General features: G+C 35.0%; 4 protein-coding genes and 2 long non-coding RNA genes across 6 annotated transcripts; 3 read left to right on the top strand and 3 right to left on the bottom strand.

Annotated features, from left to right (window-relative positions):
• Positions 1-954: 954 nt before the first annotated feature.
• On the bottom strand, positions 955-1,451 carry LOC111461764. Its single transcript, XR_002713641.1, has 2 exons — positions 1,283-1,451; positions 955-1,174 (listed from the first exon to the last, which is right to left on the bottom strand). It is a non-coding gene; the product is annotated as an uncharacterized LOC111461764 (long non-coding RNA).
• An 8,054-nt stretch (positions 1,452-9,505) lies between these two features.
• LOC111461756 (low affinity sulfate transporter 3-like) lies at positions 9,506-15,213 on the top strand. Its single transcript, XM_023105400.1, has 12 exons — positions 9,506-9,945; positions 10,031-10,079; positions 10,161-10,368; positions 10,444-10,618; positions 10,702-10,767; positions 11,514-11,744; positions 11,824-11,950; positions 12,610-12,896; positions 14,285-14,478; positions 14,556-14,638; positions 14,770-14,846; positions 14,913-15,213. The coding sequence occupies exons 1-12, from the start codon at positions 9,577-9,579 to the stop codon at positions 15,075-15,077; spliced, it is 2,031 nt and encodes a 676-aa protein (XP_022961168.1). The 5' UTR covers positions 9,506-9,576; the 3' UTR covers positions 15,078-15,213.
• A 927-nt stretch (positions 15,214-16,140) lies between these two features.
• Positions 16,141-18,109, top strand: LOC111463754 (zinc finger CCCH domain-containing protein 15 homolog). The gene is made up of 3 exons (XM_023107682.1): positions 16,141-16,354; positions 17,706-17,841; positions 17,922-18,109. The coding sequence occupies exons 1-2, from the start codon at positions 16,250-16,252 to the stop codon at positions 17,838-17,840; spliced, it is 240 nt and encodes a 79-aa protein (XP_022963450.1). The 5' UTR covers positions 16,141-16,249; the 3' UTR covers position 17,841; positions 17,922-18,109.
• LOC111463771 lies at positions 16,421-19,305 on the bottom strand. Its single transcript, XR_002713911.1, has 2 exons — positions 19,242-19,305; positions 16,421-16,480 (listed from the first exon to the last, which is right to left on the bottom strand). It is a non-coding gene; the product is annotated as an uncharacterized LOC111463771 (long non-coding RNA).
• Positions 19,306-19,622: 317 nt separating this feature from the next.
• LOC111463738 (aspartic proteinase-like protein 1) lies at positions 19,623-23,687 on the bottom strand. Its single transcript, XM_023107681.1, has 10 exons — positions 23,189-23,687; positions 22,825-22,963; positions 21,941-22,182; positions 21,579-21,806; positions 21,331-21,469; positions 21,182-21,258; positions 21,001-21,097; positions 20,584-20,644; positions 20,347-20,418; positions 19,623-20,014 (listed from the first exon to the last, which is right to left on the bottom strand). The coding sequence occupies exons 1-10, from the start codon at positions 23,485-23,487 to the stop codon at positions 19,779-19,781; spliced, it is 1,590 nt and encodes a 529-aa protein (XP_022963449.1). The 5' UTR covers positions 23,488-23,687; the 3' UTR covers positions 19,623-19,778.
• Positions 23,688-24,091: 404 nt separating this feature from the next.
• LOC111455400 (60S ribosomal protein L30-like) lies at positions 24,092-26,032 on the top strand. The gene is made up of 6 exons (XM_023097047.1): positions 24,092-24,183; positions 24,264-24,307; positions 24,397-24,502; positions 24,629-24,730; positions 25,420-25,488; positions 25,752-26,032. The coding sequence occupies exons 2-6, from the start codon at positions 24,287-24,289 to the stop codon at positions 25,790-25,792; spliced, it is 339 nt and encodes a 112-aa protein (XP_022952815.1). The 5' UTR covers positions 24,092-24,183; positions 24,264-24,286; the 3' UTR covers positions 25,793-26,032.
• The last annotated feature ends 398 nt before the right edge of the window (positions 26,033-26,430 follow it).

Below are 26,430 nucleotides of genomic sequence, written 5' to 3'. Positions count from 1 at the left end.
AAAAAAAAAAAAAAAAAAAAAAAAAAAAAAAAAAAAAAAAAAATCCTCTCATAAGAAACTGTCTGGCTATTATTAGAGGAGTTAGATTTGAAAATCTTTTTCTCTCACACTATCATACATCAAATAGTTTAAAAGTACAAGCTACATTGTAAGGCTCTTTTCTAATAAATTTTTCTCTATAATGGACCTCATACTTCGCTAAGAAAAGAGTAATTTTGTTAGTGTAACCGTCCAAACTCACGACTAATAAATATTGTTTTTTTTGGGTTTTCCCTTCCGGACTTCTCCTCAAGGTCTTAAAACGTGTCTACTATGGAGAAGGTCTAGCCCTACTCCGACTAGTCCCTTACACCGTCTGATGACCGGCTCTGATACCATTTGTAACAGTCCAAGCCCACCGCTAGGAGAGAGCTTGGATTGTTACAAATGGTATCAGAGCCAAACACCGGACGGTGTGCCAACGAGGACACTGAGCTTTGAAGGGAGTGGGCACCGAACAGTGTGCTAGCGAGGACACTAGGCCTTGAAGGGGGTTGATTGTGAGATCCCACAACGAAACATTCTTTATAAGGGTGTAGAAACCTCTCCCTAGCAGACGCATTTTAAAAATCTTGAGGAAAAGTCCGAAAAAGAAAGTTGAAAGAGGACAATATGGGCTTGGGCGGTTAGAGTTATCCTCTATCTAACTAGCCATGCAAATCAAAACCCAAAAACATGGCCCTGGCCACTATGGTTGGGTTTGTAGCTCAATAATGAATGGTAAAAAGAGACTACATGTCTTATTTTCCCAGCTCCTCCTGCAAACCATCCATAGTGGAGGAGTTCAATAGCTCAACAAATCGCACTTGGGGCACTTTTGCTCAGTCAGGAAACCATGAAGAAAAAAGTACAGGAAAGTAGGAAAAGGTTCATAAGTTCTCCATTACTTTACTGAAAAGAAATGCAAAAAGAGAATAGAACTAAAAAAAGTAAAAGAAATATCCCATTATCGTTCAAGTCCATAACCAGTTTCCCCCCTTTTCCACACTCGATGGCTTCTAGGGTTTCTTTTCGAAGGAAGGATCCTCCTATTCCTAAATTAATTTATAATCAGTACACAAACAACTGTAAGATTTGAGAAGATAGCTCAAATTCCGTCCACGTTCAATGCAACGAACAAATCCACACACTTCCTCTTTAAAAAAGAAAACAAATATCAAAAAATTCCGCTACTCTAATCTATTGCAATCTTTCTGCTAACAAAAGGAAATCGAAAAGGTGTTTCGATGTGTCGAAATCTTACCGCCTTCATTTCTCTGCAACATTCCCGATTCGTCGCTCCCCATCGAAAGCGATGCCACAAACTTAGGGCTCTGTTTGATTATTGGCGAAAACTCTGCAATTACCAAACAAATTGAGTCAAATCGGAGTTCATCTTTAACCAAAAGTCAAACAAATTCATCCACGGTTGAACTGGATCGGGAATTGAAGCCTTTTGGCACTGAATAGAGTAATGTGGCCGCCGACGCTTCAACGATGAACTTGGATGTTTTAGCGGCTAGATTCCAATTGAGTGGCTTCTATAATTATTCCATATTCCAAATAAAAGCTGAGTTTACAACTAATCTGAACCGTTGGATGGTTGTAGATCACCACGTGTCGGCATCGTAGTGGTAAACATTAATTAAGGTTTTTAAATTTTACTTATATTAATAAAAATACTTGGTAGCAATTGAGCTGTTAGAAGTGTTCATATGATTTGATAATTCGACTATCTTGTACTATCCAACCCAAATTATAAAAGTTGAATTGAGTTTAAAAAAATTTAATATAGGTCAGAGTTTAATTTTTAAAAAATAAAAAATTAGCTTTAGTTTGTGGGTTAACATTTTTTTGGTCAAGTAAGCCCGACCAACCTGTAAAATAGGGCTGTAATTCAAACTATTTTTTAAAAGATTAAGAATATTTAACATTGGTAATTAATGTTAGTGATGTGTTGTGACTTATAAATGTTCCATATTCAAATTTTATGAAATTTTAGTAACGTCTGATTTAACTAACCTAACCAATTGCCATTTTCCACCTCACCAATATCTTAACAACTTGTCTTTTCTAAGTTGCCCATGTTAAATCTAATCCATTTAAAGTTAATGGTGTGTTTTGTGTGAATAAAATGGAGAGGTAATTTTAAATGTGATAGAATTGATCTTGAGCTCAGTCACGACCTTAATAAGATATCTAGACGAAAGAATCTAACATATAAAAGAAGAGAAATTAAGAACGCTACAAAAATTTAAGAATAAGATTGAAAAACGACAAAAGAAGGAATAAAAAAACAAGCATAATACTCATTTGGTGCTCAATGTCACATCAACCTGTTCTTGACGCAAAAACTCGTATCGACAATTTGGTCAACACATCCTTTTGGGCTAACTTTGGCCGATGCTTTATGAGGTCTAGTCAACCTCTATGGGAATGTTCGACCCAAATAGTTGGCTTTAACGTTTCCTAAGAATAGATCGACAAACCATCAAGATTTATCTTGATTTGGCCGACGATACACTTGAAGTATCGACGTTACTTTTGGTTTTGTCAACAGTTCTGTAACAGTTCAAGCTCTTTCGGGTTTCTTCTCACGGTTTCTAAAACGCGTCTGTTAGGGAGAAAGAATATTTTGTTTCCGTCTCTAACTGACGTGGAATCTCACAAGTTCACTGAATCGTCGATATTTTCTTTAACTTGGTTGACGGTTTCGTGTTTCAACGACTCCCTTTAGAAAATATCGACGACTTAATGAACTACCTACGATATCGTAGCGACGATGGGTTAAGTAGGGTTCACTTCAATATCAAATAGAGTCGTGAGAAAGTGAAAAGGTTTGAAATGATGAGTGAGTGAAGCACTATGACAATAGCAAACTAAAGCAAGCTGCACTTGCAAATGCATGTGTAAGCTAATAGCGCCAACCATGGTGGCTGGTTGTGTCCTGTTGCTTTCACTAGAGACGTGACAAACCATAGCCATTGGAGCTCAACTAGATTAAACCATACCTTTTGAATATATTCTCTCCAAGATCATTTTCATTTCGGACCAATATTACAACCCGAACGAATATCTATTTCGTGATTTTAATAAGTTTAAATTTAGTCATACGAACTTAGGTTGGTCGGTGTAATTGATAGGATTAACGAACCCAACTTCCTTAACACTTTCGGTGAGCTGAATTGTTTCAAAAGTAATATCTTAATTGGTTCATTTACGAGGTAAATTTTAATAGTATTAATGTGAGATCCCACATCGATTGGAGAGGGGAACGAGTGTCAGCGAGGACACTAGGCCTCGAAGGGAAGTGGATTGTGAGATCCCACATCGATTAGTGAGGGGAACGAGTGCCAACGAGGGCACTGGGCCTTGAAGGGAAGTGGATTGTGAGATCCCACATCGATTGGAGAGGGGAACAAGTGCCAGCGAGGACACTAGGCCTCGAAGGAAAGTGGATTGTGAGATTTCACATCGATTGTTAAGGGGAACGAATGTCATCGAGGACACTGGGCCTCAAAGGGAAGTGGATTGTGAGATCCAACATCGATTGGAGAGGGGAATGAGTGCCAGCGAGAACACTGGGCCTCGAAGGGAAGTGGATTGTAAGATCCCACATCGATTGGTGAGGGGAACGAGGGTCAACAAGGGCACTGGGCCTCGAAGGGAAGTAGATTGTGAGATCCGACATCGATTAGAGAGGGGAACGAGTGCCAGCAAGGACACTGGGCCTCGAAAGGAAGTAGATTGTGAGATCCCACATCGATTAGAGAGGGGAACGAGTGCCAGCGAGGACACTGGGCCTCAAAGGGAAGTGGATTGTGAGATCCCACATCGATTGGTGAGGGGAACAAGTGTTAGCAAGAACACTGGGCCTCGAACGGAAGTGGATTATGAGATTCCACATCAATTAGAGAGTGGAACGAGTGCGAGCGAGGACACTGGCCCTCGAAGAAAAGTGGATTGTGAGATCCCACTTTGATTGGAGAGGGGAACGAGTGCCAGCGAGGACACTGTGCCTTAAAGGGAAGTGGAATGTGAGATCCCACATCGATTAGAGAGGGGAACGAGTGCCAGCGAGGACACTGGGCCTCGAAGGGAAGTGGATTGTGAGATCCCACACTAATTAGAGAGGGAAACGGGTGCCAGCGAGGACGCTAGCCCCGAATGGGAGTGAATTGTAAGATCCCATATTGGTTGAAGAGAGAACGAAACATTCTTTATAAGAGTGTGGAAACCTCTCCTTACTGAAAAACAATATCGACTAGCAGTGAGTTTGAGCAGTACAATTTCTATACAAAACACTAATTAAGTACGTTCAAACATGTTTTTAATGCACCTAATATATGCTCTTTTAACTTTATATTATATAAAGACGAGCGCAAAATTCCAAAATATGAATAAAAAACAGGACCATAACTCCATTCATATATGTATCAATTATTATATGGTTCGAAGTTACAGTATGATATTATTTAGATAGAGATGAGGAGCTAAGAACGCCATCGTTATCGATATATACCCTTTTTGGAACTTGAACTTCCTCCATTCACTCCATCCAACTATACATGGCTATTGATCTATACAAGCCTAAGGCTTTTGAATTCCTTGCCATAGACCTCTCTCGTGGACAAAAAGAGATGGGAGGCTCAAGGCTTTATCTCCATCCATCCATTTGCTTTATGTTTAAGCAATTCCATTCTCGAGTGGTGTGTATAAATATATCTATATCTAGATATCTATGTGTATATTGAAAATTATCGGGTTTTTGGAAACTAGTCATGAAACTATAGTGATCTTAATGGTAGCCGTCCAAGCCCACCGCTAACACATATTGTCCTCTTTGAGTTTTCTCTTACGCACTTCTCCTTAAAATTTTTAAAACGTGTCTGCTGGGGAGAGATTTCTACATCTTTATAAAGAATGTTTTGTTCCCCTCTCTAACTGATGTAGGATCCCACACTAATGAATGCATAGACAGGGAGGGAAAATGTTTTTCTTGTCTTCATCCCATTTCGTGAACATTTCTAACGGTATCTATAGCGTTTGGAAATTAGCCTCAAAACTGTAGTAACCCTAATGTATATGTATATAGCTATATCTATAGGTGAAATAGGTGGTAGAGACAGAGAAGACTTTGGAAATTAACCTGAAAACTGTAGCAACCTTCATGTATAGACGGAGAAGACTTCTCTATCTGTATCTCACCCCATGAATATTCGTGTCTATATATGTTTATAAATTCAATGTGTATTTTTTCCAAATATATGATAACCCTAATGTGTAGGTATATGTATATAGCTATATCTGTATGTGAAAAAGGTGGTAGAGACCGGAACAGAGAAGACTTTCCTATTCCCACCCGCATTCCATAAACATCTCTATCTATATATTACAAATTAACGTGATTTTTCTTTAATATAGCTATTATTTTAAAAGAATAATAAACGGGAAAAAAATATTCGAGGATCCAATCCCCGCAAATTTCATGCAGGGAAGTTCTGCCCTGATCACTACAAAAATAAATGAAGAATTTGGCAAGAATCGAGATGAGGAAGACTTCTCTGTTCTTGTCCCGTAGACATGTCTAATTAGAACATGTAATCCACGAGGCAAGTTTTTGTTTTCCCGAGTTAAATGAATTGTTTTTTTTTTTTTTTACCTTCTAAAAAAATATTTCAATTATTTAGTAGGGACCTAATTTTAAAAAATAAATGAAAATTTAAAATTAAAAAAATGTAGGGACATAATTATAAATCATTATATTTAGCCATGAGAGGATACCTATTTGACCTTCACATCATGATCAACTATTTAAATATAGAGGACGGCTACCATTAACGTCACTACAAAGCATCTTTAATTATCCATAGGGGTTTATCCAAATTATTGGTCAAACCATCATTTATTTCTAGAATATGTACACGTATGATTTAGAGGGCCACGTGGTTTTTTATAGGTCTAAAGTTAAGTCTATTCCCGCTCCTATTTGGTCGTTGTTGATTATCAACAGCTACATTTGAGGATTATACAGGTCTATTCTTCTTAAAAGTTGGATTATCAACGTGTCTGCTAATTCCTTGAATATCACTGCCATTTTCTTGTCGGAATAAAAGAGAATGCTCGAGATTGAATTGCATTTGGAACTCGGTAGAGTTTCAACCGTGATCGGTAAGTGTCGAGGTGGTTTTAAAATTCAAATAGGTTCAAGCGAATTTAAATTAGTTGAATTGCAAGAGTAAATAAAGTGTTATTAGGTATAAAAAGGATCCATTAATGGTGTGGCAAATGTAGAGCTATTAATGGTGGAGACTAGAAAGTTGACTTTTAGTCAAACACCAAAAATTCAAAATAGCATTCATTTATTATTATTATTATTATTATTATATTTTATATCAAAAGATGTATTTTTATGGATAAAAAAGTGCATTTTTTTTATAAGAAATTGTAGTTTATTTTCAACACTTTTCAATTATTCGTTTCTCTTCAAATATTTCATCATTTCTTGAGGGAACATCACTAACTAACTATATATATGTGCTTATCTTTGAGATAATTTCTTCAAAAATAGTTTTTAAATTAATAGATTTTTTAAAAAGGTATTTAATACTTAAATCAATAAAATAATTTGAATAAGGCTTTAAATTAAAATAATAATAATAATAATAATAATCTTAAATTTTAAAATTTCAAATAATATTCTTAAATTAAAAATACATTTAAACTTAATTAATATTTTATTTTAAAAATATTTAAAAATGTTTTAAAACTATTATTAGAGTGATTAGAGTATTGAAGGTTTTAATAATATACTTAATTTCCATAAAAATTTTAAAGATACATTTTAACTTGAAAAGAGAATATTTTACAATTAATTAAATGAAAAGAATATTTTACCATTAATATATATAAATGAAATCGTTAATAATTTATTTCTAAATATGAATTTTCAAACGTAACATTTATACATTTAAACGTTAAAAAAAAAATTAAATATTTCTACGCTCAAAATAAAAAACATAGAAATTTTATGTATAGATAGATGGTTTCCTACTATATATTTTTATCAAGGTTAAGGGTATTAACGTTATTCTTCAAATTTTATGTATATTTTTAAAACGAGTATTAATGGGATATTTTTTTTAACTTTTAAAAAGGTCTAAGGATATTAATGAAACTTTTTAAAATTCAATGTTATTTTCGAAGTATAGTATATTTGAAATAAAATATTAATGATTTAGACCCAAAATTAACGGTAATGACATTTTTTTAATATTTAAGGGTGTTAATGAAACTTTTGAAAGTTTAAAAATATTATTGTGTCAAAATAGAAAGTTTAAGGATATTTTTTTTATTAATTAATCTTTTAAGTTTTTGAATTCATTTCATAATAAATCGTAATAATTATTCTCAATAAATGAATTTAATAAAATTACACAAAAATTTAATGTAGATATTTAGTACCGTATGTATATGGTAGAATAAGGTATATTAAATGAAATAAATATATTATAAAATTATATAAAATTTTACAAATCAAAAGTATGTATACGGTAAAATAAGGTAGGTTAAACGAAATAAGTATGTTATAAAATTACATAAAATTTTAATGGTAGATATTTAGTACAAATGAAAGGTATGTATACAGTGGTATATTAAATGAAATAAGTATATTATAAAATTACATAAACTTTTTTTATTTAATTTTCATTCATTAATATGTCTAATATACCTAAAATTTTATATATTTTAAGTTTATTTAGCCATCAATATTAATAATTAATCTCAAATAAATGAATTTAAATAAAATGGTAAATAATTAGTATATCATATTTTAAAGATTAAATATAATTAATTTATCCCGTTCTTTTCAACCATTTAAAAATGATTAATAAACACAAAAAAAAAGAACTAGTGAAAATGAAACTACAAAGCACGAGTTTTCTTTTTTTTTTTTTTCTTTTCTCTCATTTCCTTGTCTTTTCTTGAAATAAATAGTCGAGAAATATTGGAATGTTATTCAATAATTTATGAAGAGAGATTAATTTTTTTTAATGAATTGATTAAGACAAATTAGAATTCAACCAATTATGATAGGTCGGTGTATTGTCTGTTAACCTCGAGTGACCAATTGATATTCTTCTTTATTGTGAGTGCGCTCCTACACCTCCTTTTTCATATTACAAATCAATTGACCAAAAATAAAAATAAAAATAAACATCAATTAAATTTAATAGACTAAATTAATAAAAATATTTATAAATTTTGTAATTTATCTAAAAAAAAATATAATTGGATAAAAATATTCTAAACTTTCACGGGTTTGAGGAGTACTCTTAAAATTTTAAAAAGTTTCAATAATACTTTTTAACTTTTTTACCAAGTAAAAAAAATATCTTTTATTCGTGGTACGTTTAAAAAATGTTCTTGAACTTTTAAATTTTTATTCATATCCATAAATTTTTTTAAAAACTTAAAAAGACCATTAATTCTTTAAAAAAAAATACGGTGAACATATGAAGGTTTTATTTACTAATCTAAGGGTCGTGTTACCTTGGTTAGAATTACTGGTTTCTCTATTATATTAATAATAGATTTTCAAAACTATTAATATTTTTAAAAAGTATTAAAAATATTAAAATAATTTTTGAAAATTTGAGTGAAACCTATTAAATAGTTGAAAGATATTTTTAAAATAAAGTATTAATATTTTTTTCTAAAATTAATTTAATAATTTTTAAAAAAATATTATAAAATTTAAGGATATTATTTTGAGGGTTGGAAGACATTTTAAATTTACTATGAAACCATACATTAATAAATAAATAAAAAATTTAAAATTTTTAATAATACGCTAAAAAAATTTAAAAATATAAAAAAAAATACTCTTAAATCTTTATAAATTAAAAAAAAAAAAAGTTAGTTTGAAATGAGAACGTTAATACTTTATTTTGAAAATAACCTTCAACCTTTCAAAAAAAACATTTTAACTTTTAAAATGTTTAAAAAATATTTTTGAGTTAGTTAAAAGTTTTATTAATATCTTTTTTTAAAAACTCAAAAAAAAAAAATTCTACATTATATCCATCTAAAAATATTTATAAATTGACCAAATAATATTAAAATATTTGAAAATAATCTATTTTTTTTTGTCCGTATATTATTACTAAATTTTTTTAAAACTTCTTTATTTTTTATAAATATAGAAAGGGTTAATGCTCTTTTTTTTTACTTTTTATAAATATTGCTATTAAGAGTATTTTTGAATTATTTTTTAGAGTCGATAAATATGAAAGAAACTTAATTTTTTGGTTTTATTCTTAAGAAGATAAAATTATTTAAAAAAAATTAAAATTTAAAAGCATTATTGGAATTTTTAATAATTTAGAGACATTTCTTTTGGTGTATTTATTTAATCATAGGCTACAAACAGAGAATTACAATAAATTTAAAAACTGTTTCCGATATATGAATATGACGAACGTCAATTTCTGAGACAATAAAAGGCAAAACCAGAGAGCTCACATATTCTCCCAAACACTTCAAACCACCTCTCTCATGGGTTCTTTGCCTTCTGACACTCTCGCCGTCGAAATGACCGACACCCATGTTCTCGCCGGCGCCGGCGACGGAGCAGACACCACCGAATGGCTCCTCAATTCTCCCAATCCTCCGAGTTTCTGGGAAGAACTTGCCGCCGCCGTCAGAGAAAATGTCATTCCACGAAGCTGCACAAAGACCCATTTGGCAAAGAAGAAGACGAAAACCACTTCTTCAAGCTCTGAAAAACAGAGCATTTTTAAAGCCACTCTGACCCTTCTGCAGAGCATGTTCCCAATCCTCAAATTGGGCCGAAACTACAAAGCTTCTAACTTCAAAAGCGACATAATGGCTGGTTTAACTCTTGCCAGTCTCAGCATTCCTCAGGTACTCGCAAAAACATCATAAATTTCTGTTCTTTTTGGGGTTTTTTTTCATTAAAAATTGAAGCTTTTTTCCCCCTTTGGTGCAGAGTATTGGGTATGCGAATTTGGCTAAGCTTGATCCTCAGTTTGGTCTCTGTAAGTGTCGGAATTTGATCCATTTTGTCGTACTAAATTTCCCGACTCTGTTTCTGACATGTCTGGTTTGTAAAATTTTAGATACAAGCGCTGTTCCTCCTTTGATCTATGCTCTAATGGGGAGCTCGAGAGAGATAGCCATTGGCCCAGTGGCTGTGGTGTCGCTGCTTCTTTCGTCTATGCTGCAAGAGATTCGAGATCCTGTTGCAGACCCAGTTGGCTATAGAAGCCTTGTTTTTACTGTCACCTTATTTGCTGGGATTTTCCAAGCAGGATTTGGACTTCTGAGGTAACTTTTTTGGGTCAATTTCAGTGCAAATTTGGGTGTTTTTTTGTTCTTCTGTAATGGGTTTGTTGTTTGTAGATTGGGGTTTCTTGTGGATTTTCTATCTCATGCTGCCATTGTTGGGTTCATGGCTGGAGCTGCCATTCTCATTGGTCTTCAGCAATTGAAAGGCTTGCTTGCTATTAGCAACTTCACGACCAAAACCGATGTGGTCTCTGTTTTGGAATCTGTCGTGAGATCTGCTCACCAGCCTGTATGTTCTCTGCTTCAAAACTAAGAGAAACAAAACAAAGCTTCCATGGATTGACCTTGTCCTTCTCTCTTGGTTTTTTGCAGTGGTACCCTTTGAACATTGTTCTTGGCTGCTCGTTTCTGATCTTTCTCCTTGTGGCCAGGTTTATTGTAAGTCTTTTTAAGTGCTTTAGCAACCTGAGATCCAGAACGTAACTTTCCTTATAAGAGTGTGGAAACTTCTCACTAATTGTTTTAAAATTTTGAGGGGAAGCCTCAAAGACAAAGTCCAAAGAGGATAATATCTGCTAGCAGTGGACTTGAGCTGTTATAAATAGTATCACAGCCAGAGAGGACGGTGCGAGGCACTGGTTGAAGTAGGGCTAGACCTTCTCCATAGTAGACGCATTATAAAACCTTGAGGGAAAGTCCATAAGGGAAAATCCAAAGAGGACAATATCTGCTAAGAGTGGACTTGGACGGTTACAAATGATATCAAAACCAGTCAACGGACAGTGCGAGACACTGGTTGGAGTAGGGCTAAACCCTATCCATAGTAGACGCGTTTTAAAACCTCAAGGGAAGCCAAAAGTGAAAGTCCAAAAAATACAATATTTGCTAGCGGGACTTGGACTGTTACAAATTGTATAAGAGCGAAGCACCGGGTTGTGTGTCAGCAAGGATGCTGGCCCCCAAGGGAGGTGGATTATGAGATTCCACATCAATTAGAGAGGAGAACGAAACATTTCTTAGAAGGGTGTGGAAACCTCTCCCTAGAATACACATTTTAAAACTTTCAGGAAGCCCAGAAAAAAAAGTTAAAGAAGACAATATCTATTAACTGTAGGCTTGAGCGGTTACGAGAAATCTTTCGGAAATATTTGAACTTTGTTTAAGAGTTTTGAGTTGAAATGCAGGGTAGAAGGAAAAAGAAGCTGTTTTGGGTGTCAGCCATTGCTCCTCTCATATCTGTCATTCTCTCCACTTTGATAGTGTTTGTGTCAAGAGCTGATAGACATGGAGTTAAGATAGTTAAGGAAGTAAAAGAAGGGTTGAACCCAATCTCTGTTCATCAGCTGCAATTCAACAGCTCAAGTGTTGGCTTAGCTGCCAAATCTGGCCTCATTGCAGCCATCATAGCTCTCACAGTTGAGTTTCAAATCAGCCTCCTAAATGGCCATTGAAGGCTTCATGTAAGCTTAATGATATGTTGTGTTTTCTACTCAGGAAGCGATGGCTGTTGGCCGATCCTTCGCCTCCATTAAAGGCTACAACATTGATGGGAACAGGGAGATGATTGCTATGGGCTTCATGAACATTATAGGCTCTCTAACCTCTTGCTATGTAGCCACTGGTCAGTTTTACCTTCTACCTTTAAAATTTGGACTTTTCTACATAAATTATTGCATCCAAGACTGTCTTATAGGGTAGCTGTGTTTAATACCCGGAAGACGAACCTATTGTCCTCTTACGAGAATTTGAGATCCCACGACGGTTGGAGAAGCAAACGTTCTTTATAAGGGTGTGGAAATCTATCTCTAGTAGACGTGTTTTAAAAATCTTGAGGGAAAGCTCGAGAAAGAAAAACCTAAAGAGGATAATATCCGCTAGTTGTAGATTTGGACTGTTACAATGGTATTAGGGTCAGACACCAAATGATGTGTCAGCGAGGAGGCTGTGCTCAGAAGGCGGTGGGACACGAGGCAATGTGCCAACAGGGACGCTGAGCCTCGAAGGAGAGTGGATTGGGGGAAGGGGTCCTACATCAATGGGAGAAGGGAACGAGTGTTAGCGAAGACGCTAGGTTCTGAAAGGTAGTGAATTGTGAGATCCCACATCGATTGGGGAGGAAAAGGAAACATGGGTGTGGATACAAAGAAATTATTCAACTTTTAATAACCACTCGATACAAATTTGAGATGTTTTTGTACGTTTTCTCTCTATATTTGAGGTGCACGGGGGTCGATAATGTGTCGAGAAATCTTTAGTTACGAGTTGTTTGAACTTTTTCAGGGTCATTCTCAAGAACGGCTGTGAATTTTAGTGCTGGGTGTGAGAGTGTATTGTCAAATATAGTGATGGCAATAACAGTGATGTTGGCATTGCAATTCTTCACAAGGCTCCTCTACTTCACTCCAATGGCCATTTTGGCTTCAATCATTCTCTCTGCTCTCCCTGGTCTTATTGACATCAATGAAGCTCTGCGCATCTGGAAGCTCGACAAGCTTGACTTTCTTGCCTGTCTTGGCGCTTTCCTCGGTGTCTTGTTTCATTCCGTGGAATTTGGCCTTCTTCTTGCGGTAATCTCTTTCTCTTTCTTTCTCTCTCCCACTAAACCAAATCGACTAACCCACTCACTAGTTCGGTTCCAGTTATATTCAAAACGGACGAACCCACTAGCTCGATTTCAATTATATTTGAAATTGACGAACCCACTAGTTTGGTTCCAGTTATATTCGAAACCAGCGAACCCACTAGCTAGTTCGGTTCTAGTTATTTGAAACCCACGAACCCACTAGCTAGTTCGGTTCTAGTTATTTGAAACCCACGAACCCACTAGTTTGGTTCCAGTTATATTCGAAACCAACGAACCCACTAGCTAGTTCGGTTCTAGTTATTTGAAACCCAACGAACCCACTAGTTTGGTTCTAGTTATATTCGAAACCAACGAACCACTAGCTAGTTCAGTTCTAGTTATTTGAAACTCACAGACCCACTAGTTTGGTTCCAGTTATATTCGAAACTAACGAACCCACTAGCTAGTGCGGTTCCAGTTATATTCGAAACCCACGAACCCACTAGTTTGGTTCCAGTTATATTCGAAACCAACGAACCCACTAGCTAGTTCGATTCTAGTTATTTGAAACCGACGAACCCACTAGTTCGGTTCCAATTATATTCGATTTGTTTAAGCCTCGTTTGATATAAGTTTCACCAACAAGAAATTTTTCGTTTAGTTTAAATATTCTAAGCTAAAAACAGACTCGAAACTGAACCAAACCAAACCATGAAATATTACTGGTTGGGTTCGGTTAAAAGTCAAATGGAAGTAAAGGAAAGTCAAAAGGGTGAAAATGTCTTTTCCTTTTAAGGTGGAAGTGGATAAAATGATTGAAACAAGTTGCAAACTTTAAGAGGAATAGATTGAGACATGAGAACAAGTTGTGTGCTAAAAAGGACAAAATGCATAGGTCAAGTAAGCCAAGTTGTATAATTTAGTACTTTTCCTGTCTGTTTTTGGAACATTTAATCATGGACTGTTTGTCTTGTTACTGGTGGGCGGTTCCACGTCTACTCAAAATATATTGAGATTATATATATATATATATATATTATACGATCATCTACGAAAATTTTAGACGTTTATCGAGATACCAAATATAAGTAAAATCTATACTACTTTTAACCTATACTAAAAGACAATTCATGTGATTTTACAATTTCGAGCTCTACTAAAAGGTCGTGACTTTATCTGAGAGGTTAGTATAATTTGTGTTGGATTCTACCCATAAATTTCGGTCTAAGCATTTTCTGGTTGGAGTGTCGGAAAAGATTACGGGAACTAAGCGAGAGACAATACTTTTATTTCGAGGAATAAAAAAACAAAGTTGCGAGAGTTTATCTGAGATTGAACAATATCATATCATTGTAGAGAGTCGTTATCCTAACATTTTCATTGATTTTTCAGGTCGGAATTTCATTTGCGAAGATATTGTTGATATCGATGAGACCCGCTATAGAAGAGGTGGGAAGGCTTGGAAGAAGTGACATGTTTGGCAACATGAAGCAATTCCCTATGGCCATGAAAACTCAAGGAATCTCCATTGTTAGAATAAACTCTAGCTTGCTTTGTTTTGCCAATGCCAGCTTCATCAAAGACAGGTTTTTTTACTCAAAAGTTTGCAACTTTAAGCTTATTTGAGAAATGGGTTTTCATCATTTTAATGGTTTTTTATCAGAATAATGAGATTGGTTGAAGAAGATGATGATATTGAAGAAACAACCAAAGATCAACCTAAGCAACTAGTTGTCGACATGTGTAGTAAGTTTTTCCTCGAATCAATCGAAAATTAGGGTTTTTGGATATCTTTTAACGATAACTTTCTAAAAGTTGTGTTTTTTTTTAATACCCTTAACTTTGAATTGGTGGATTTCGTGTTTCTTTTCATTTAGATGTTATGAATATCGACACGTCGGGGATCATTGTTCTAGAGGAACTTCACAAGAGGTTGTTATTGAACGGGATACAGGTATGACAAACCGACAGATCTCTGAAACAAAAACGAGCAAATTTGATTGATTTTGATGTTTTGTAGGTAACAATAGCAAGTCCAAAATGGGAAGTGATTCACAAACTTAAAAGAACCAATTTTGTTGAAAGAATTGAAGGAAGGGTTTTCCTATCAGTGGGTGAAGCTGTGGATTCATGCCTTCAAAGTGCTTCCAAATTGCCTTCTCCTACCAAAGTGCTTGTCACTTGAAACAAGCTTTTCATGAAATAAAATCAATATGTGTATATATATATATCTATATATAGCATCATGTCATATGTACTTGAGTGTGGCACTAGAGACTTATCAAATATATCTTTTGTTTATGTGATAGCGCGATTAATTAGATTTTGAACTTTTAACAACCTTAATTTAGTTTCTCTCTCCCGTGTGGCGACATGGGGGCGAAAAAAAGAAAGAGAGGGATGAGTTTCTCTCGCTTTTGGCATAGCGGGAGGCCCGCACGACGGGCTATTAGCTCAGTGGTAGAGCGCGCCCATGATAATTGCATTGTTGTGCTGGGGCTGTGACGGCTCCTCAGCCATATAGATAGTTCAATGGGCTCATCAGCGCCTGACGAGATGTGGATCATCTAAGTTATATTAGCATGACATACTTCTCCTGTTTGAATCGGGGTTTGAAACCAAACTTCTCCCCAGGAGGATAGATGGGTCGATTCAGATGAGATCCAATGTAGATCCAACTTTCTATTCACTCGTGGGATTCGGGCAGTCCGAGGGGGACCATCTCTGTTCCTCTTTTCTCGAGAATCCATACATTCCTTATCAGTATATGGATAGCTGTCTCTCGAGCATAGGTTTAGGTTCGTCCTCAATGGGAAAATAAAACGGAGCACCTCACAACGTATCTTCACAGACCAAGAACTACGAGATCGCCTCTTTTATTTCGTTTGGGAAAAAAAAAATAGAATTTAGTATCCATAAATGTAAAATTCGTTTGTATTGATTCTTAACTAGACCGATTATTTACAAGTAGCTGAGACTAAATTCTAATTTATTTAAAAAAATATAAAAGAATTATAATTATAATTTAATCCATTTTTTAAGTATTAGTTTGAGAGATTAATCTAGATTAGTTAATTTATTTTGGATATATCATTGGAACTATTTATTATTGAAATTTTAGCGATTATTTAAAAAAAAAAAAATTAAAGACTACTTGAAAGTTATTTATAAGGTAGATTTTTAAAACAGAAAAAAATTAAAAAAAAAAAAAAAAGTTAATCCAATTTTATTTCCTATATTTATTATTTATTTAGTTTAAATTTTACACTCTCTCCATCTCGAATATAACAGAGGTTGAAGCAGCAATCCATTGGAGAGGGGCTATCAAATCCAGGAATCTGATCCACGCTCAACAAAATGGGGGCAGAAGAAGCGGTTGTGGAGCGAGAGAAGCTCTCGTCTCATGATCCGAGCGCGAATCCCATCACGGAGGCTCAGTTCCTATCGTGGAAGCGCCACAAGGTACTTTCCCTTCTTCTTCTTCTTCATCAATCTCTTCCAAGCTTTTCTTTGGCCGCTTTCCATTTCTGCTCTTTGATGTGCGATTGATCTGTATGAGTTCTTTTAGGTGCCGATTTCTTGTATTTCCTGCCAAATCAGTGAAATTCGAGAATTAGGGTTGCATAGATTGGGCGAGTTGTTTGAAAATTGAAATTATCACAATTTTAAATCTCAAGGATTCGTTCAATTAGGATGGTATTCAGGAATAGTTTCCTCTGTTGTGCGAAGATGAGGCTTAAATTTTGGGATTGTAACATGTATGAATGTACTTTATCTGGCTCGTGCCAAATAGACCTGAGGCTGAGACTGGACTTCTAGTCGATTGAGCTATACTTAGGTTGACAGAACGATTGACGATATGTAACGGACCAAAGCAAACAATATCTATTAGCGGTAGGCTTGAGCTATTACAAATGGTATCAGAGCTTCTAGTCGATTGAGCTATACTTAGGTTGACAGAACGATTGACGATATGTAACGGACCAAAGCAAACAATATCTATTAGCGGTAGGCTTGAGCTATTACAAATGGTATCAGAGCTTCTAGTCGATTGAGCTATACTTAGGTTGACAGAACGATTGACGATATGTAACGGACCAAAGCAAACAATATCTATTAGCGGTAGGCTTGAGCTATTACAAATGGTATCAGAGCTTCTAGTCGATTGAGCTATACTTAGGTTGACAGAACGATTGACGATATGTAACGGACCAAAGCAAACAATATCTATTAGCGGTAGGCTTGAGCTATTACAAATGGTATCAGAGCTTCTAGTCGATTGAGCTATACTTAGGTTGACAGAACGATTGACGATATGTAACGGACCAAAGCAAACAATATCTATTAGCGGTAGGCTTGAGCTATTACAAATGGTATCAGAGCCAGACACTGGACAGTATGCCTGCGAGGACTCTATGATCCTAAGAGGGGTGGATTGTGAGATCCTACATCTATTGGAGAGGGGAACAAAACATTCCCTATAAGAGTGTGGAAATCTCTCCCTAGCAGACACATTTTAAAATTGTGAGGCTGACAACGATACGATACGTAACAATATCTGCTAGCGGTAGGCTTGAGCTTAGCTATCTTGAAATTATAAGGCTATTAACGTTCTAAACTCACATGCTTCACAATTGATTGTCAGTGGCAGAAACACAGGTTGGTTCTTGTACGTTCAAGTTAACTAATCACTGAACGGCAAAGAACCTGAACCATTCCACTAGTCAATTATGAGGCAATTTCTGCATCAGTGACGTAAATGAGTTGTGTTGCTGTTCGACATTTATCTCCAACTATCTCCTCTTATTTGCAGGATGCCGAGGCATCTGCTAAAAGAGATGAAACAGCAAGGAAGCGTGCGGAGGATATAGCCTCAGGAGCAGTGCAAATGAATGGGCGAGAGCTTTTCTTGCACCAACCGTGGGTTTTTGACAACACTCAATATTGAGGTTGGTGTTTTAGTACCACTTTTTGTTGTTTCTTGAGAAATGTGTCTGTCCTTTAAAATGCTACCTTGTATCTTAATCAGCATATCCTTCATACAAAGTATTAGTTCTTACGCCCAAAATGCTACCCTCATATATGAATCTGTGCAAAAGGAATGACTTGACCCAATTGGTTCTAGACAAAGATGTATATGCAAATATAGGCGCTAATTTGTCCTATGCTGTTAGCCTCATATGAACTTTATGATATGCATTTGTCTTCTCTAGTTTACAAATCACATGTTAACAAAATGTTGTGTTTTTTCCTTTACTAGGTCCTTACATGATGAAATGTTTTTCATGTGGGAATAAAAATCATGATGTGTAGTGTCCATTGTTATAGGCGCTACTTTACTTAGTGCAATCATGCGTACCCAAGTGTAACGATTCGATTTTCTTTTGTAAACGTACTGGTCTAAGTTTAGCTTACTTATAAATTGTTTTGTAATTTAAAAACAAATGAAAGAATACCCATATATAGCAAAGTAAAATCATCTTCTAGATATCCATTTAAATGATTTTTAGAATGCTTGTAATTTAACTAAATAATTCAATAATGCAATTTTCAATAAGCACCATCATTTTAATTTCTAAGAGTTTTCTACTGCCAATTAAATCAATAAACTAACTCAAAAGAAAGTGTTTGAAATGAAGAAAACATAAGGATTAGAGTTGCTCCATAATTGGCTTCTCTAGTCTATTTGTAACTCTAGTGCCATAAATTTGCCCTCACTTAAAAATCATTTTAGGAAAACGATGAATATTTAAAATACTCAATAAAATACCCATCTACGACATATATTATATAGTTAAGGTAAAATTGAGAGACTAATGGTTACCTAGGCATACTCCCTGTAAACTTTCCACAAAATCCTTTTCATCACCTTAGGGCAACTATGGTGGTAGCTATGAAACAACCAACATGCGACAACCACCAAATCGTTATCATCACACTAAAAAGGAATTGTTATCATCACACTAAAAAGGATTGATGGTAGTTTTAAAGTAACTAATACGTAATCACCACCAAGTTATTATCATTACACTAAACATAACCACCAAGTTATTATCATTACACTAAACATAACTATGGTGGCAGTTATGAAATAATCAACAAGTGAATCTTAATCAAAACTAGGGTTCATTTTGATAACTATTTGAATTTTAGTTTTCACACAGGGAGCTTATTTGTTCTGTGATCTACTTTATAAATATAAACATGTATTCAAATTTTAGTTTTGTTTTGGAAATGCAAAGTAGTTTTAATTTTTTAATTTTTTTTAATTTTTTTTTATTTCAATAAGAATTCAAATAATTCTTGAATAAAAGATGAAAGACATGGTGTGAAGAAAAAGAGCAAGTACCTGCGTACTAAAAACTTTCATGTTATCCAAAAAAGATTCCCATCTCCAGTTGATTGAACCTGTCAGATAGTTTTCATCACTTTCAAAGAGATTTCTGTAGAAATTTCAACGGTAAATAACACAAATAGAGGAGGTAAGTGCCTGTCTCATTATACAGCAGCATAGCAATTAGTAGGAGAGGTACTGGACTTGGTCAGCTGCCATCCAACAAGTTCACTTTCTTTTGTGCCTGTGCTGAAATTCTGGACAAACATAAAACTTAAATCTTTCCAACATATTCAGAAGAACCTTGGTAATTTGTTAACATGTTTAAGCATGCCACTTCAAAAAATAAAAATAAATAAGGGATGATAGAGTTTACAAATAATCTACACGTAGAACTGGCACTTGCACTGATGCTTGAATTGAAAAAAACGTCTATATAATACTCAAATCCCAGTAAAAAAAATGTAACTTATTTTTTCCTATATGATACAGCAACTTACAGGAAGGGGTAAATTATTAAGTAATTGAAATGCCAGTCGGAAAAGGCAATATTTACAGCATGGACTCAACAAACTCAAAAAGCAACAAGAATAACCTCAAACAACAGTAGCTGAAGAGAGAAAAATGGGGTGCAGTTAGGGACGATTTGGAAAACGCCCTAGCAGCAGTGGGTGCAATTTCTTGCCTATTTGGAGGGCTTAGATGTCCATCGGTTGGTAATGCAGTTGGTGATCCGTCATTTGAAGGTGGTTTGGCATGGCCTGCTTCGCCATGGTTGATATCTAGGCCTGCAATTTTATACAGTGATAAATGTCGAATGAAGAAAAGGGAATTGAATCATGCTCAAGCCTCAATATAAGTTCTTCTTCCATGCTGATATAAAATAAATAAATAAAAAGGCCAGAAGTATATAAGCAATGCACAGAAACTTAAATCTCGACACAGGAAGAATTGAATATCCTTGAAATCAGAAGTTGCTGAGAAAATTCAAAAAGCAAGATTTCATTTTTGCCTTAACCAAACTCTTTCTTCCAGATAATCTTTCGAGTGATGGAAGATCAGCTAATGCACACTGTTAGAAGAAAATTCAAAGTGTAAATAATAATGAAAACATGCTTACATTTGGACTTGGACCAACCCAACTGAAGATTTTCTCTGTCAAAAACCAGCCGGTAACCCACCATCAAGTTTTCTGTAGCACAAATGGAAGAAGATATCACAAGTTTTTATCATTAAATGCATTTACGAATCCAAGCTCCTATGTGTAATCGTGTGGTAGGAGAAGAAAAGGAACTATATTATAGAAAATCATTGAAAAAGTAGCATATACAACCACAGAATTAAAAGTCCTACTTACGTCCAATTACACCGTAATCATCATCTGTCTCTTCTAAGGTTAAACAAAACAGTTTATATCCCTGCACATTAAATTTTATAAAGTTCATACTTCGACCAAAACAGATCAATCGTAACCACCGAGGCAAAAAGGATATGAAGTCCTTTAAAGTCAAGTTGTTGACATTCTAGAAAAGGGGTATTTTGAATGCAATAGCCTCCATCCATAGCAATAAAAGAAAAGCCAGAGAAGGGAACAAATATTTCAGCACTTGCCCAAACATGACTTCGTGTCCTCAAACTGTGTTCAAAAACATTTCTAGCTTGCCCAGTCCCAAACAAACAAATTGAGGAAAGAAATCAATATTTTTAAGGGCCCACTGGGAATAATCATTTGGGTAAAATTACTTGGGAAGAAAGAGCAAGATGTCTAACTTACTTGGCTGTCAGGGAGGGTATACACAGGATCATGTATAAAGCTTTGATTCAGAGGAAACACGAGTTTCATACTAGGAATATAAGAGGACTCCAGCGAACTGTTCCACAATAAAAGAACTGTCTGTCAACCCTTAAAAAATGAGGAAAATACAATATTTATTTTACCTTTTTCAAGCACCTACCTGGAATTATAGCAGTAATTCCAGGGAAATTCTTGGAGAATTATCCTGGTAGCATTTAATTTTACTTGTTTGTCAAACTGCATTAAGTAATTCGAGACTTTAGGCCAAACAAAATTGAAATATCACACATCATTATATTCCAGTATCACCTCAAAGACTATCTTTTTATAGATTTCTGTAGGAAGATATGTAAAAGACGAGCCACTGTCCACCAATGCGTGGAATCCACTTTTCTGCAGACAGGAACTCCCAACACAAAAGGACTCCACCTCGACAAAATAGGCATCACTGAGACAAGGAATGGATGGCTTAATGGTGTTGGTGATAATAGATAACTTCAAGAGAAAATAAAGGTTAGAATTGGCTTAGCTAATAATTTAGTTGCTAGATCACATACAATTCACCAAATAATGGCAAAAATTGTGTTGTTTGCTGGGTGGCAGGACCATTGTCCCCAAAGAGGATTCTCCCAGAACCATTATTATCAAAACAAAGCGAGAATGTATTTCTAACCAATCCTGCTTTTGCCAATAAGGTTGGCACTGAAATGTTTCCAGGACCCAACCCCATAACACCATCAGGAGCAGCCCCATCCAAATAGTAACCACTCTGTTTCCTACCACAGCTGCATCAAGAGGGAGAGGGGGAGATCACAGGCAAAGATTCAGGTGGCATTCCAATATCTCAACTTCAACATTGTTCAAGAAGAAGAAAACATCAAAGAAAAGCATCAAAGTATGTGACGCAGTAAGAGCCCACCCTAATACAACTGAGGCCTGCAAAAGACGTTGTGTACCATGTTTGCTGAAAGATGCCAAATGCAATTTATCTTCAATCATAAATCCAGAAGTTGATGTATTATCTGTGTAATAATCTCTTTTATAAGTGCAGGGATCATCAGGACTTTTGCAAGTTGTGCTCCAAGCACATAATTGATGACTGCAGGAAAGGTACTGGCTGGTGTTTGATAAAGCTGGATTGTACGCACTCAGATCCCTATCCTGCATCATAGACAGCCCCAAACAGAAGAGAGCACCTGCCAGTCAATTGGTGAAATTAACTGAAAAACCTGTCACAGTTCTTATTTGACTACTAGACAAGTAATGAGACATACTAAGATAGATCGGAACATAAAAGAAAGAGGTAATTAATTGAAAACAATCGTATATATATGCGGTGTCCATTTAATTATCAGTATAGATTTAGATAAGAGCTTACTTTTGATGTACATTAGTTCGTCTTTTTGTTTTTTTTTCTTTTATTCCGTTAATGATATATCTGAGTGGAAGGATTTTGAATACAGATCTCTCTTTAGAAGTAACATTTCGCAAGTTATTTGGCAAATTTAACTGATAGAACGAGAGATTGTCGCTTTACAACAGACTAACGATAGGTTTCAACTTTGAAGGATACGGAACATATGAATGTTTCGATATCCACATCAGTAAACCTCAATCTTTTATGATTCGATGATTAGGATTCTTGCACAGTAATTTAACTTCTTATTTGAATTTGGAGGAAAAGGAGACTAGTTATCCAGTTCATGAACTAGTTCAGCAGCTCACATCCCAAATACGACTTGGAATATGTTAAAAGAGGCATTAAAGAAATGAAGAAATTAATGTAGGTGATTGCAGTCATACCAGTGAGCTATAATGACTTGCAGACAAGGGAGCACATTGAATGCAATCACACGGAACCCAGAGCAGATCACTTCCAGCATCCAATGCAACGAGAAACGAAACACTCGGTGTTCCTATATCAATCCATGTGTAATGTAACCTGGACAACTAGTTCCACTGAATTCTTTAATCGCTCTAACAAACAAGGTAAAGAAAATACTCCCTCCATGCTGCTTCAAATTTTTAATGGTGAAGGAAATGCTGATAAAATTAAACATTATCGTTGCTGTGAAAGTAAAGAAAACTACACAATTGGTAGAACTTAGAAGTTAGCTAGTCAATAAAGCGATCACGTCCTGGAACAGTTAAGCTCAAGCATACTAACCAATCAAATTCGTTCCCAAAGAACACGACCTCGTTTCCTTCAGAAGGAAAAATCACCTCGTACTTCGATCCGATCTTCAGTCTCCGCCTCTTCAAGTCATAATCCTTAAGCGTTTCAAAATACTTCAAGCTATTCCTCCTCGGCCAAAATTTTCCAGACGCATTACCGTTCCTGGACTTCCAAAGCGCTTTCGCCTCATCGGAGAATCGATGAATGAGCCTCGACGAGAGCCTAAGCGCAACAGAACTGTCCACAAAGAAACAAGCTACAAAGAGCAAAACTACCAAGAAATTCGCCATGGAAACTGAAGATGAAGATCAGATTTCGTAAGAATGAACTTCTGCAACGGCGAGAGAGCATCCGGATTAGGGGAAAAGGCAAGGAACCGAGCCTTCTGCAAACGGAGTAGAGATTGAAGCGTGAATCATGAATGGTGACGACGATAAATCAAATTGGGTGAGACTGTGAGAGTGCTATAATGCGCTGTTTGTGCGTACGCTGCGCGTTTCCTTGTAATAAATGCGCCTATATTATGTTCATATGCGACATATTTTAAATTTAGAAATTTAGAAATTTATTGAATATTTTTTTAGCTTCAATTAATTTTTAGACATAATTATAAAACATTACAAATTTAATATTTAAATTTTATTTATTAATTTTTATTTTAAAAAATATTATTAAAATTTAATGAGATTTCTAAAATTTTACAAATTTAATATTTAAAATTTTACTTTATTTACTTAATTTTTATTGTAAAAAAATATTATGAGCTAAATTATTATAAATTTTAATCAAATAAAAATCAGCAGTTGAGTGGGCCGGGCTGGAAAAGGTTGGCCCATTATTAAAAGAAGGCCCATTAAGCTTCCAATCAGGCCACGGAAGAAGCCCGGTTCTGTTGACGTGCAAGACTCTAAAACGATAAACCCTAACAATTGAGTCTTCTCTTTGCAGTCGCGCCACTCCTTGTCGTGGAAAAGCTTCAGAACAGGGTAAGGGATGATTCAAATTGTGATTCGAAGGTCTTGATTGTTTTCATCTCTGATTCTTTCTGTTTCTTCTTTTCTTTAAGAATTTTGTACACGAGAAGCGACAATGGCGCCGGCGAAGAAGACTGTAAGTATTACTTGAACTGTCCGTGAATGCTGCTCCTCCAATTAATTTAGGGATAATAGTTTTGATGATCTGTGGTATTGCAATTGCAGAAGAAGACTCATGAGAGTATTAACAACAGGCTTGCCCTTGTGATGAAGAGCGGCAAGTACACGCTGGGGTACAAAACCGTCCTTCGCACTATCCGCAGCTCCAAAGGTCTTCATACGTCGTTCTTCTTTTCTGATAGTTCTTATTGTTATTACCATTTGGTGTTTGATTCAAATTTAGGTTTCATTTGTGTACTTCTGACACATTTCTGGTTTTCGATCTGTGATAATACAGGGAAGCTTATTATTCTATCGAACAACTGCCCGCCCCTGCGTAAATCCGAGATTGAGTACTACGCAATGCTTGCTAAAGTTGGGGTTCACCACTACAACGGAAGTAAGTGTAGTGCAGACTCTGCTTTGTTAGTTTTTTGTTTATATGTTCAAGTTGTAAGCAGCGTTTTCTGACTTTGATTTTTAGTGCCTCGTATGCCGGATTTCAGATATATGGGATATAATTTATCTCTTTTCTTGTTCTGTCATGTCTTCATTATCTTAGAAAAAGAACAGTAATCAGTAAACTTAGCACTATTAATTCCGTATTAAAGGTATCTTGAGTAAGTTGATCAATTAGAGAGGTGCTTACCTGCCGTGGGCTTAAAAACTCTTGTTCTAACTAGCTCTAAGAGTGCTTATGATGGCATTTTTAAGACCAAAATGAATGACATTAAGCGTTTAATTCATCCTAACTAGAATCTATATTGAAGTATTTGTAACACAGGTGACGTTCTTATACTTTTCTTTTATTGATTTGCAACTAGTATCTTCTACGATATTTAGTATAAAGCTATATGGGTTGCTTCCATTGGTAGTAATTTGTTCTGACTCAAAAAATTGATCTAGGAGATGTAGTTTAAATTTTCATTTAATCTATATCCCATACATCTGTAATTCAAAATTTTCTGAGAAATTAAGGGGTGTATGCTCTACCTTACCTTGTATGCATGTTCATATGCGATTATTTGTGATTTTGTATGTTTTGTTTCTCCTGTCTTACATATTTTCTATATTTGGTTGCACTTTTAGGCAATGTTGATCTTGGAACTGCTTGTGGCAAGTATTTCCGTGTATCCTGCCTCAGCATTATTGACCCAGGTACTAAATGTTTGTTATTTGTGATCTTGGAACTGCTTGTGGCATGTTGATCTTTCGATCATCTTGTTCTAATTCGTGATGTTTGCATAAAACATTTTATTTTAGCTTAAAAACTTGATATAGTCCTTTCCTTTTTCCATTTACTTTATGGGTTAATATTACTTCTACTTTCAAGTGAAGTTAAGAAATTAAAGCATAATATTTTCCAAGCTTGAACGAATATGAAACATCTATAACTCACCTGCTTTTGAATTCTTTTCTAGGTGATTCTGATATTATCAAATCGCTTCCCAGTGAGCAGTGATGATACCCATCATTCAGAACGATGTATTCAATGTGGTACCACCTTTTCTCTTCAGTAAACGGTAGAATTGCATCTTTTTCAATGTCCTTAGAATAGCCCTTCTTAATTTCTGCACTTTAATCTTTTACATTGATGGCCAGATTTTGTCATTGACTTCGAGGTTTTGTTTAATTGACATGGTTGAGTAGAATGTTCAATTAGTTTTTATCTATTTATTCCCAGACAATTATTTACTCCAAATCTCCTTGCCTTTTGCATTAACAATGAAACACCCTATTTATTTACAGGATTACCTAGTTGAAAACATGAATATTTTTTTGGTTTTCATTTTTGTTTTGCAAACTTTATTCAACTATTCCACTATTCAAATCTAAATAATAGTGTTATATAAATTGAAATTATACATAAAAAATATATTATCAAATGTTTTCTTGTTTAGGACTATAATATAGTTTCTTAATTTTTTAAATTTCTTTATTCATAGGCATATAGACTTTATTTGAAGGTGTCAATAATTTGAAATAAATAATTTAAATTGATTTACTTGATATAATTATAAATTTTTATAGTAAAATACGCTTTTAAAAAAAAATTTGATAGAGATATAACTTGGTCACGTTGTAATTTAATATTATTAG

Source organism: Cucurbita moschata, unplaced genomic scaffold (genome assembly GCF_002738365.1).
Source record: "Cucurbita moschata cultivar Rifu unplaced genomic scaffold, Cmos_1.0 Cmo_Scf00002, whole genome shotgun sequence".
NCBI classification, from domain to species: Eukaryota; Viridiplantae; Streptophyta; class Magnoliopsida; order Cucurbitales; family Cucurbitaceae; genus Cucurbita; species Cucurbita moschata.
The sequence above is the reverse complement of the archived record's forward strand: the minus strand, read 5'-3'. Positions and strand labels throughout refer to the sequence as shown.

Coding starts and splice junctions, on each gene's coding strand:
- LOC111461756 (XM_023105400.1), top strand. CDS start 9,577: ATGGGTTCTTTGCCTTCTGACACTCTCGCCGTCGAAATGACCGACACC. Junction 9,946..10,030: donor CCAGTCTCAGCATTCCTCAG/GTACTCGCAAAA, acceptor CCTTTGGTGCAG/AGTATTGGGTATGCGAATTT. Junction 14,847..14,912: donor TGTTATTGAACGGGATACAG/GTATGACAAACC, acceptor GATGTTTTGTAG/GTAACAATAGCAAGTCCAAA.
- LOC111463738 (XM_023107681.1), bottom strand. CDS start 23,487: ATGGCGAATTTCTTGGTAGTTTTGCTCTTTGTAGCTTGTTTCTTTGTG. Junction 21,259..21,330: donor ATAAAAAGATAGTCTTTGAG/GTGATACTGGAA, acceptor TACTTAATGCAG/TTTGACAAACAAGTAAAATT. Junction 20,645..21,000: donor ATACCCTCCCTGACAGCCAA/GTAAGTTAGACA, acceptor TTTAATGTGCAG/GGATATAAACTGTTTTGTTT.
- LOC111463754 (XM_023107682.1), top strand. CDS start 16,250: ATGGGGGCAGAAGAAGCGGTTGTGGAGCGAGAGAAGCTCTCGTCTCAT. Junction 16,355..17,705: donor TATCGTGGAAGCGCCACAAG/GTACTTTCCCTT, acceptor TCTTATTTGCAG/GATGCCGAGGCATCTGCTAA.
- LOC111455400 (XM_023097047.1), top strand. CDS start 24,287: ATGGCGCCGGCGAAGAAGACT. Junction 24,731..25,419: donor GGTTCACCACTACAACGGAA/GTAAGTGTAGTG, acceptor TTGCACTTTTAG/GCAATGTTGATCTTGGAACT. Junction 25,489..25,751: donor CCTCAGCATTATTGACCCAG/GTACTAAATGTT, acceptor ATTCTTTTCTAG/GTGATTCTGATATTATCAAA.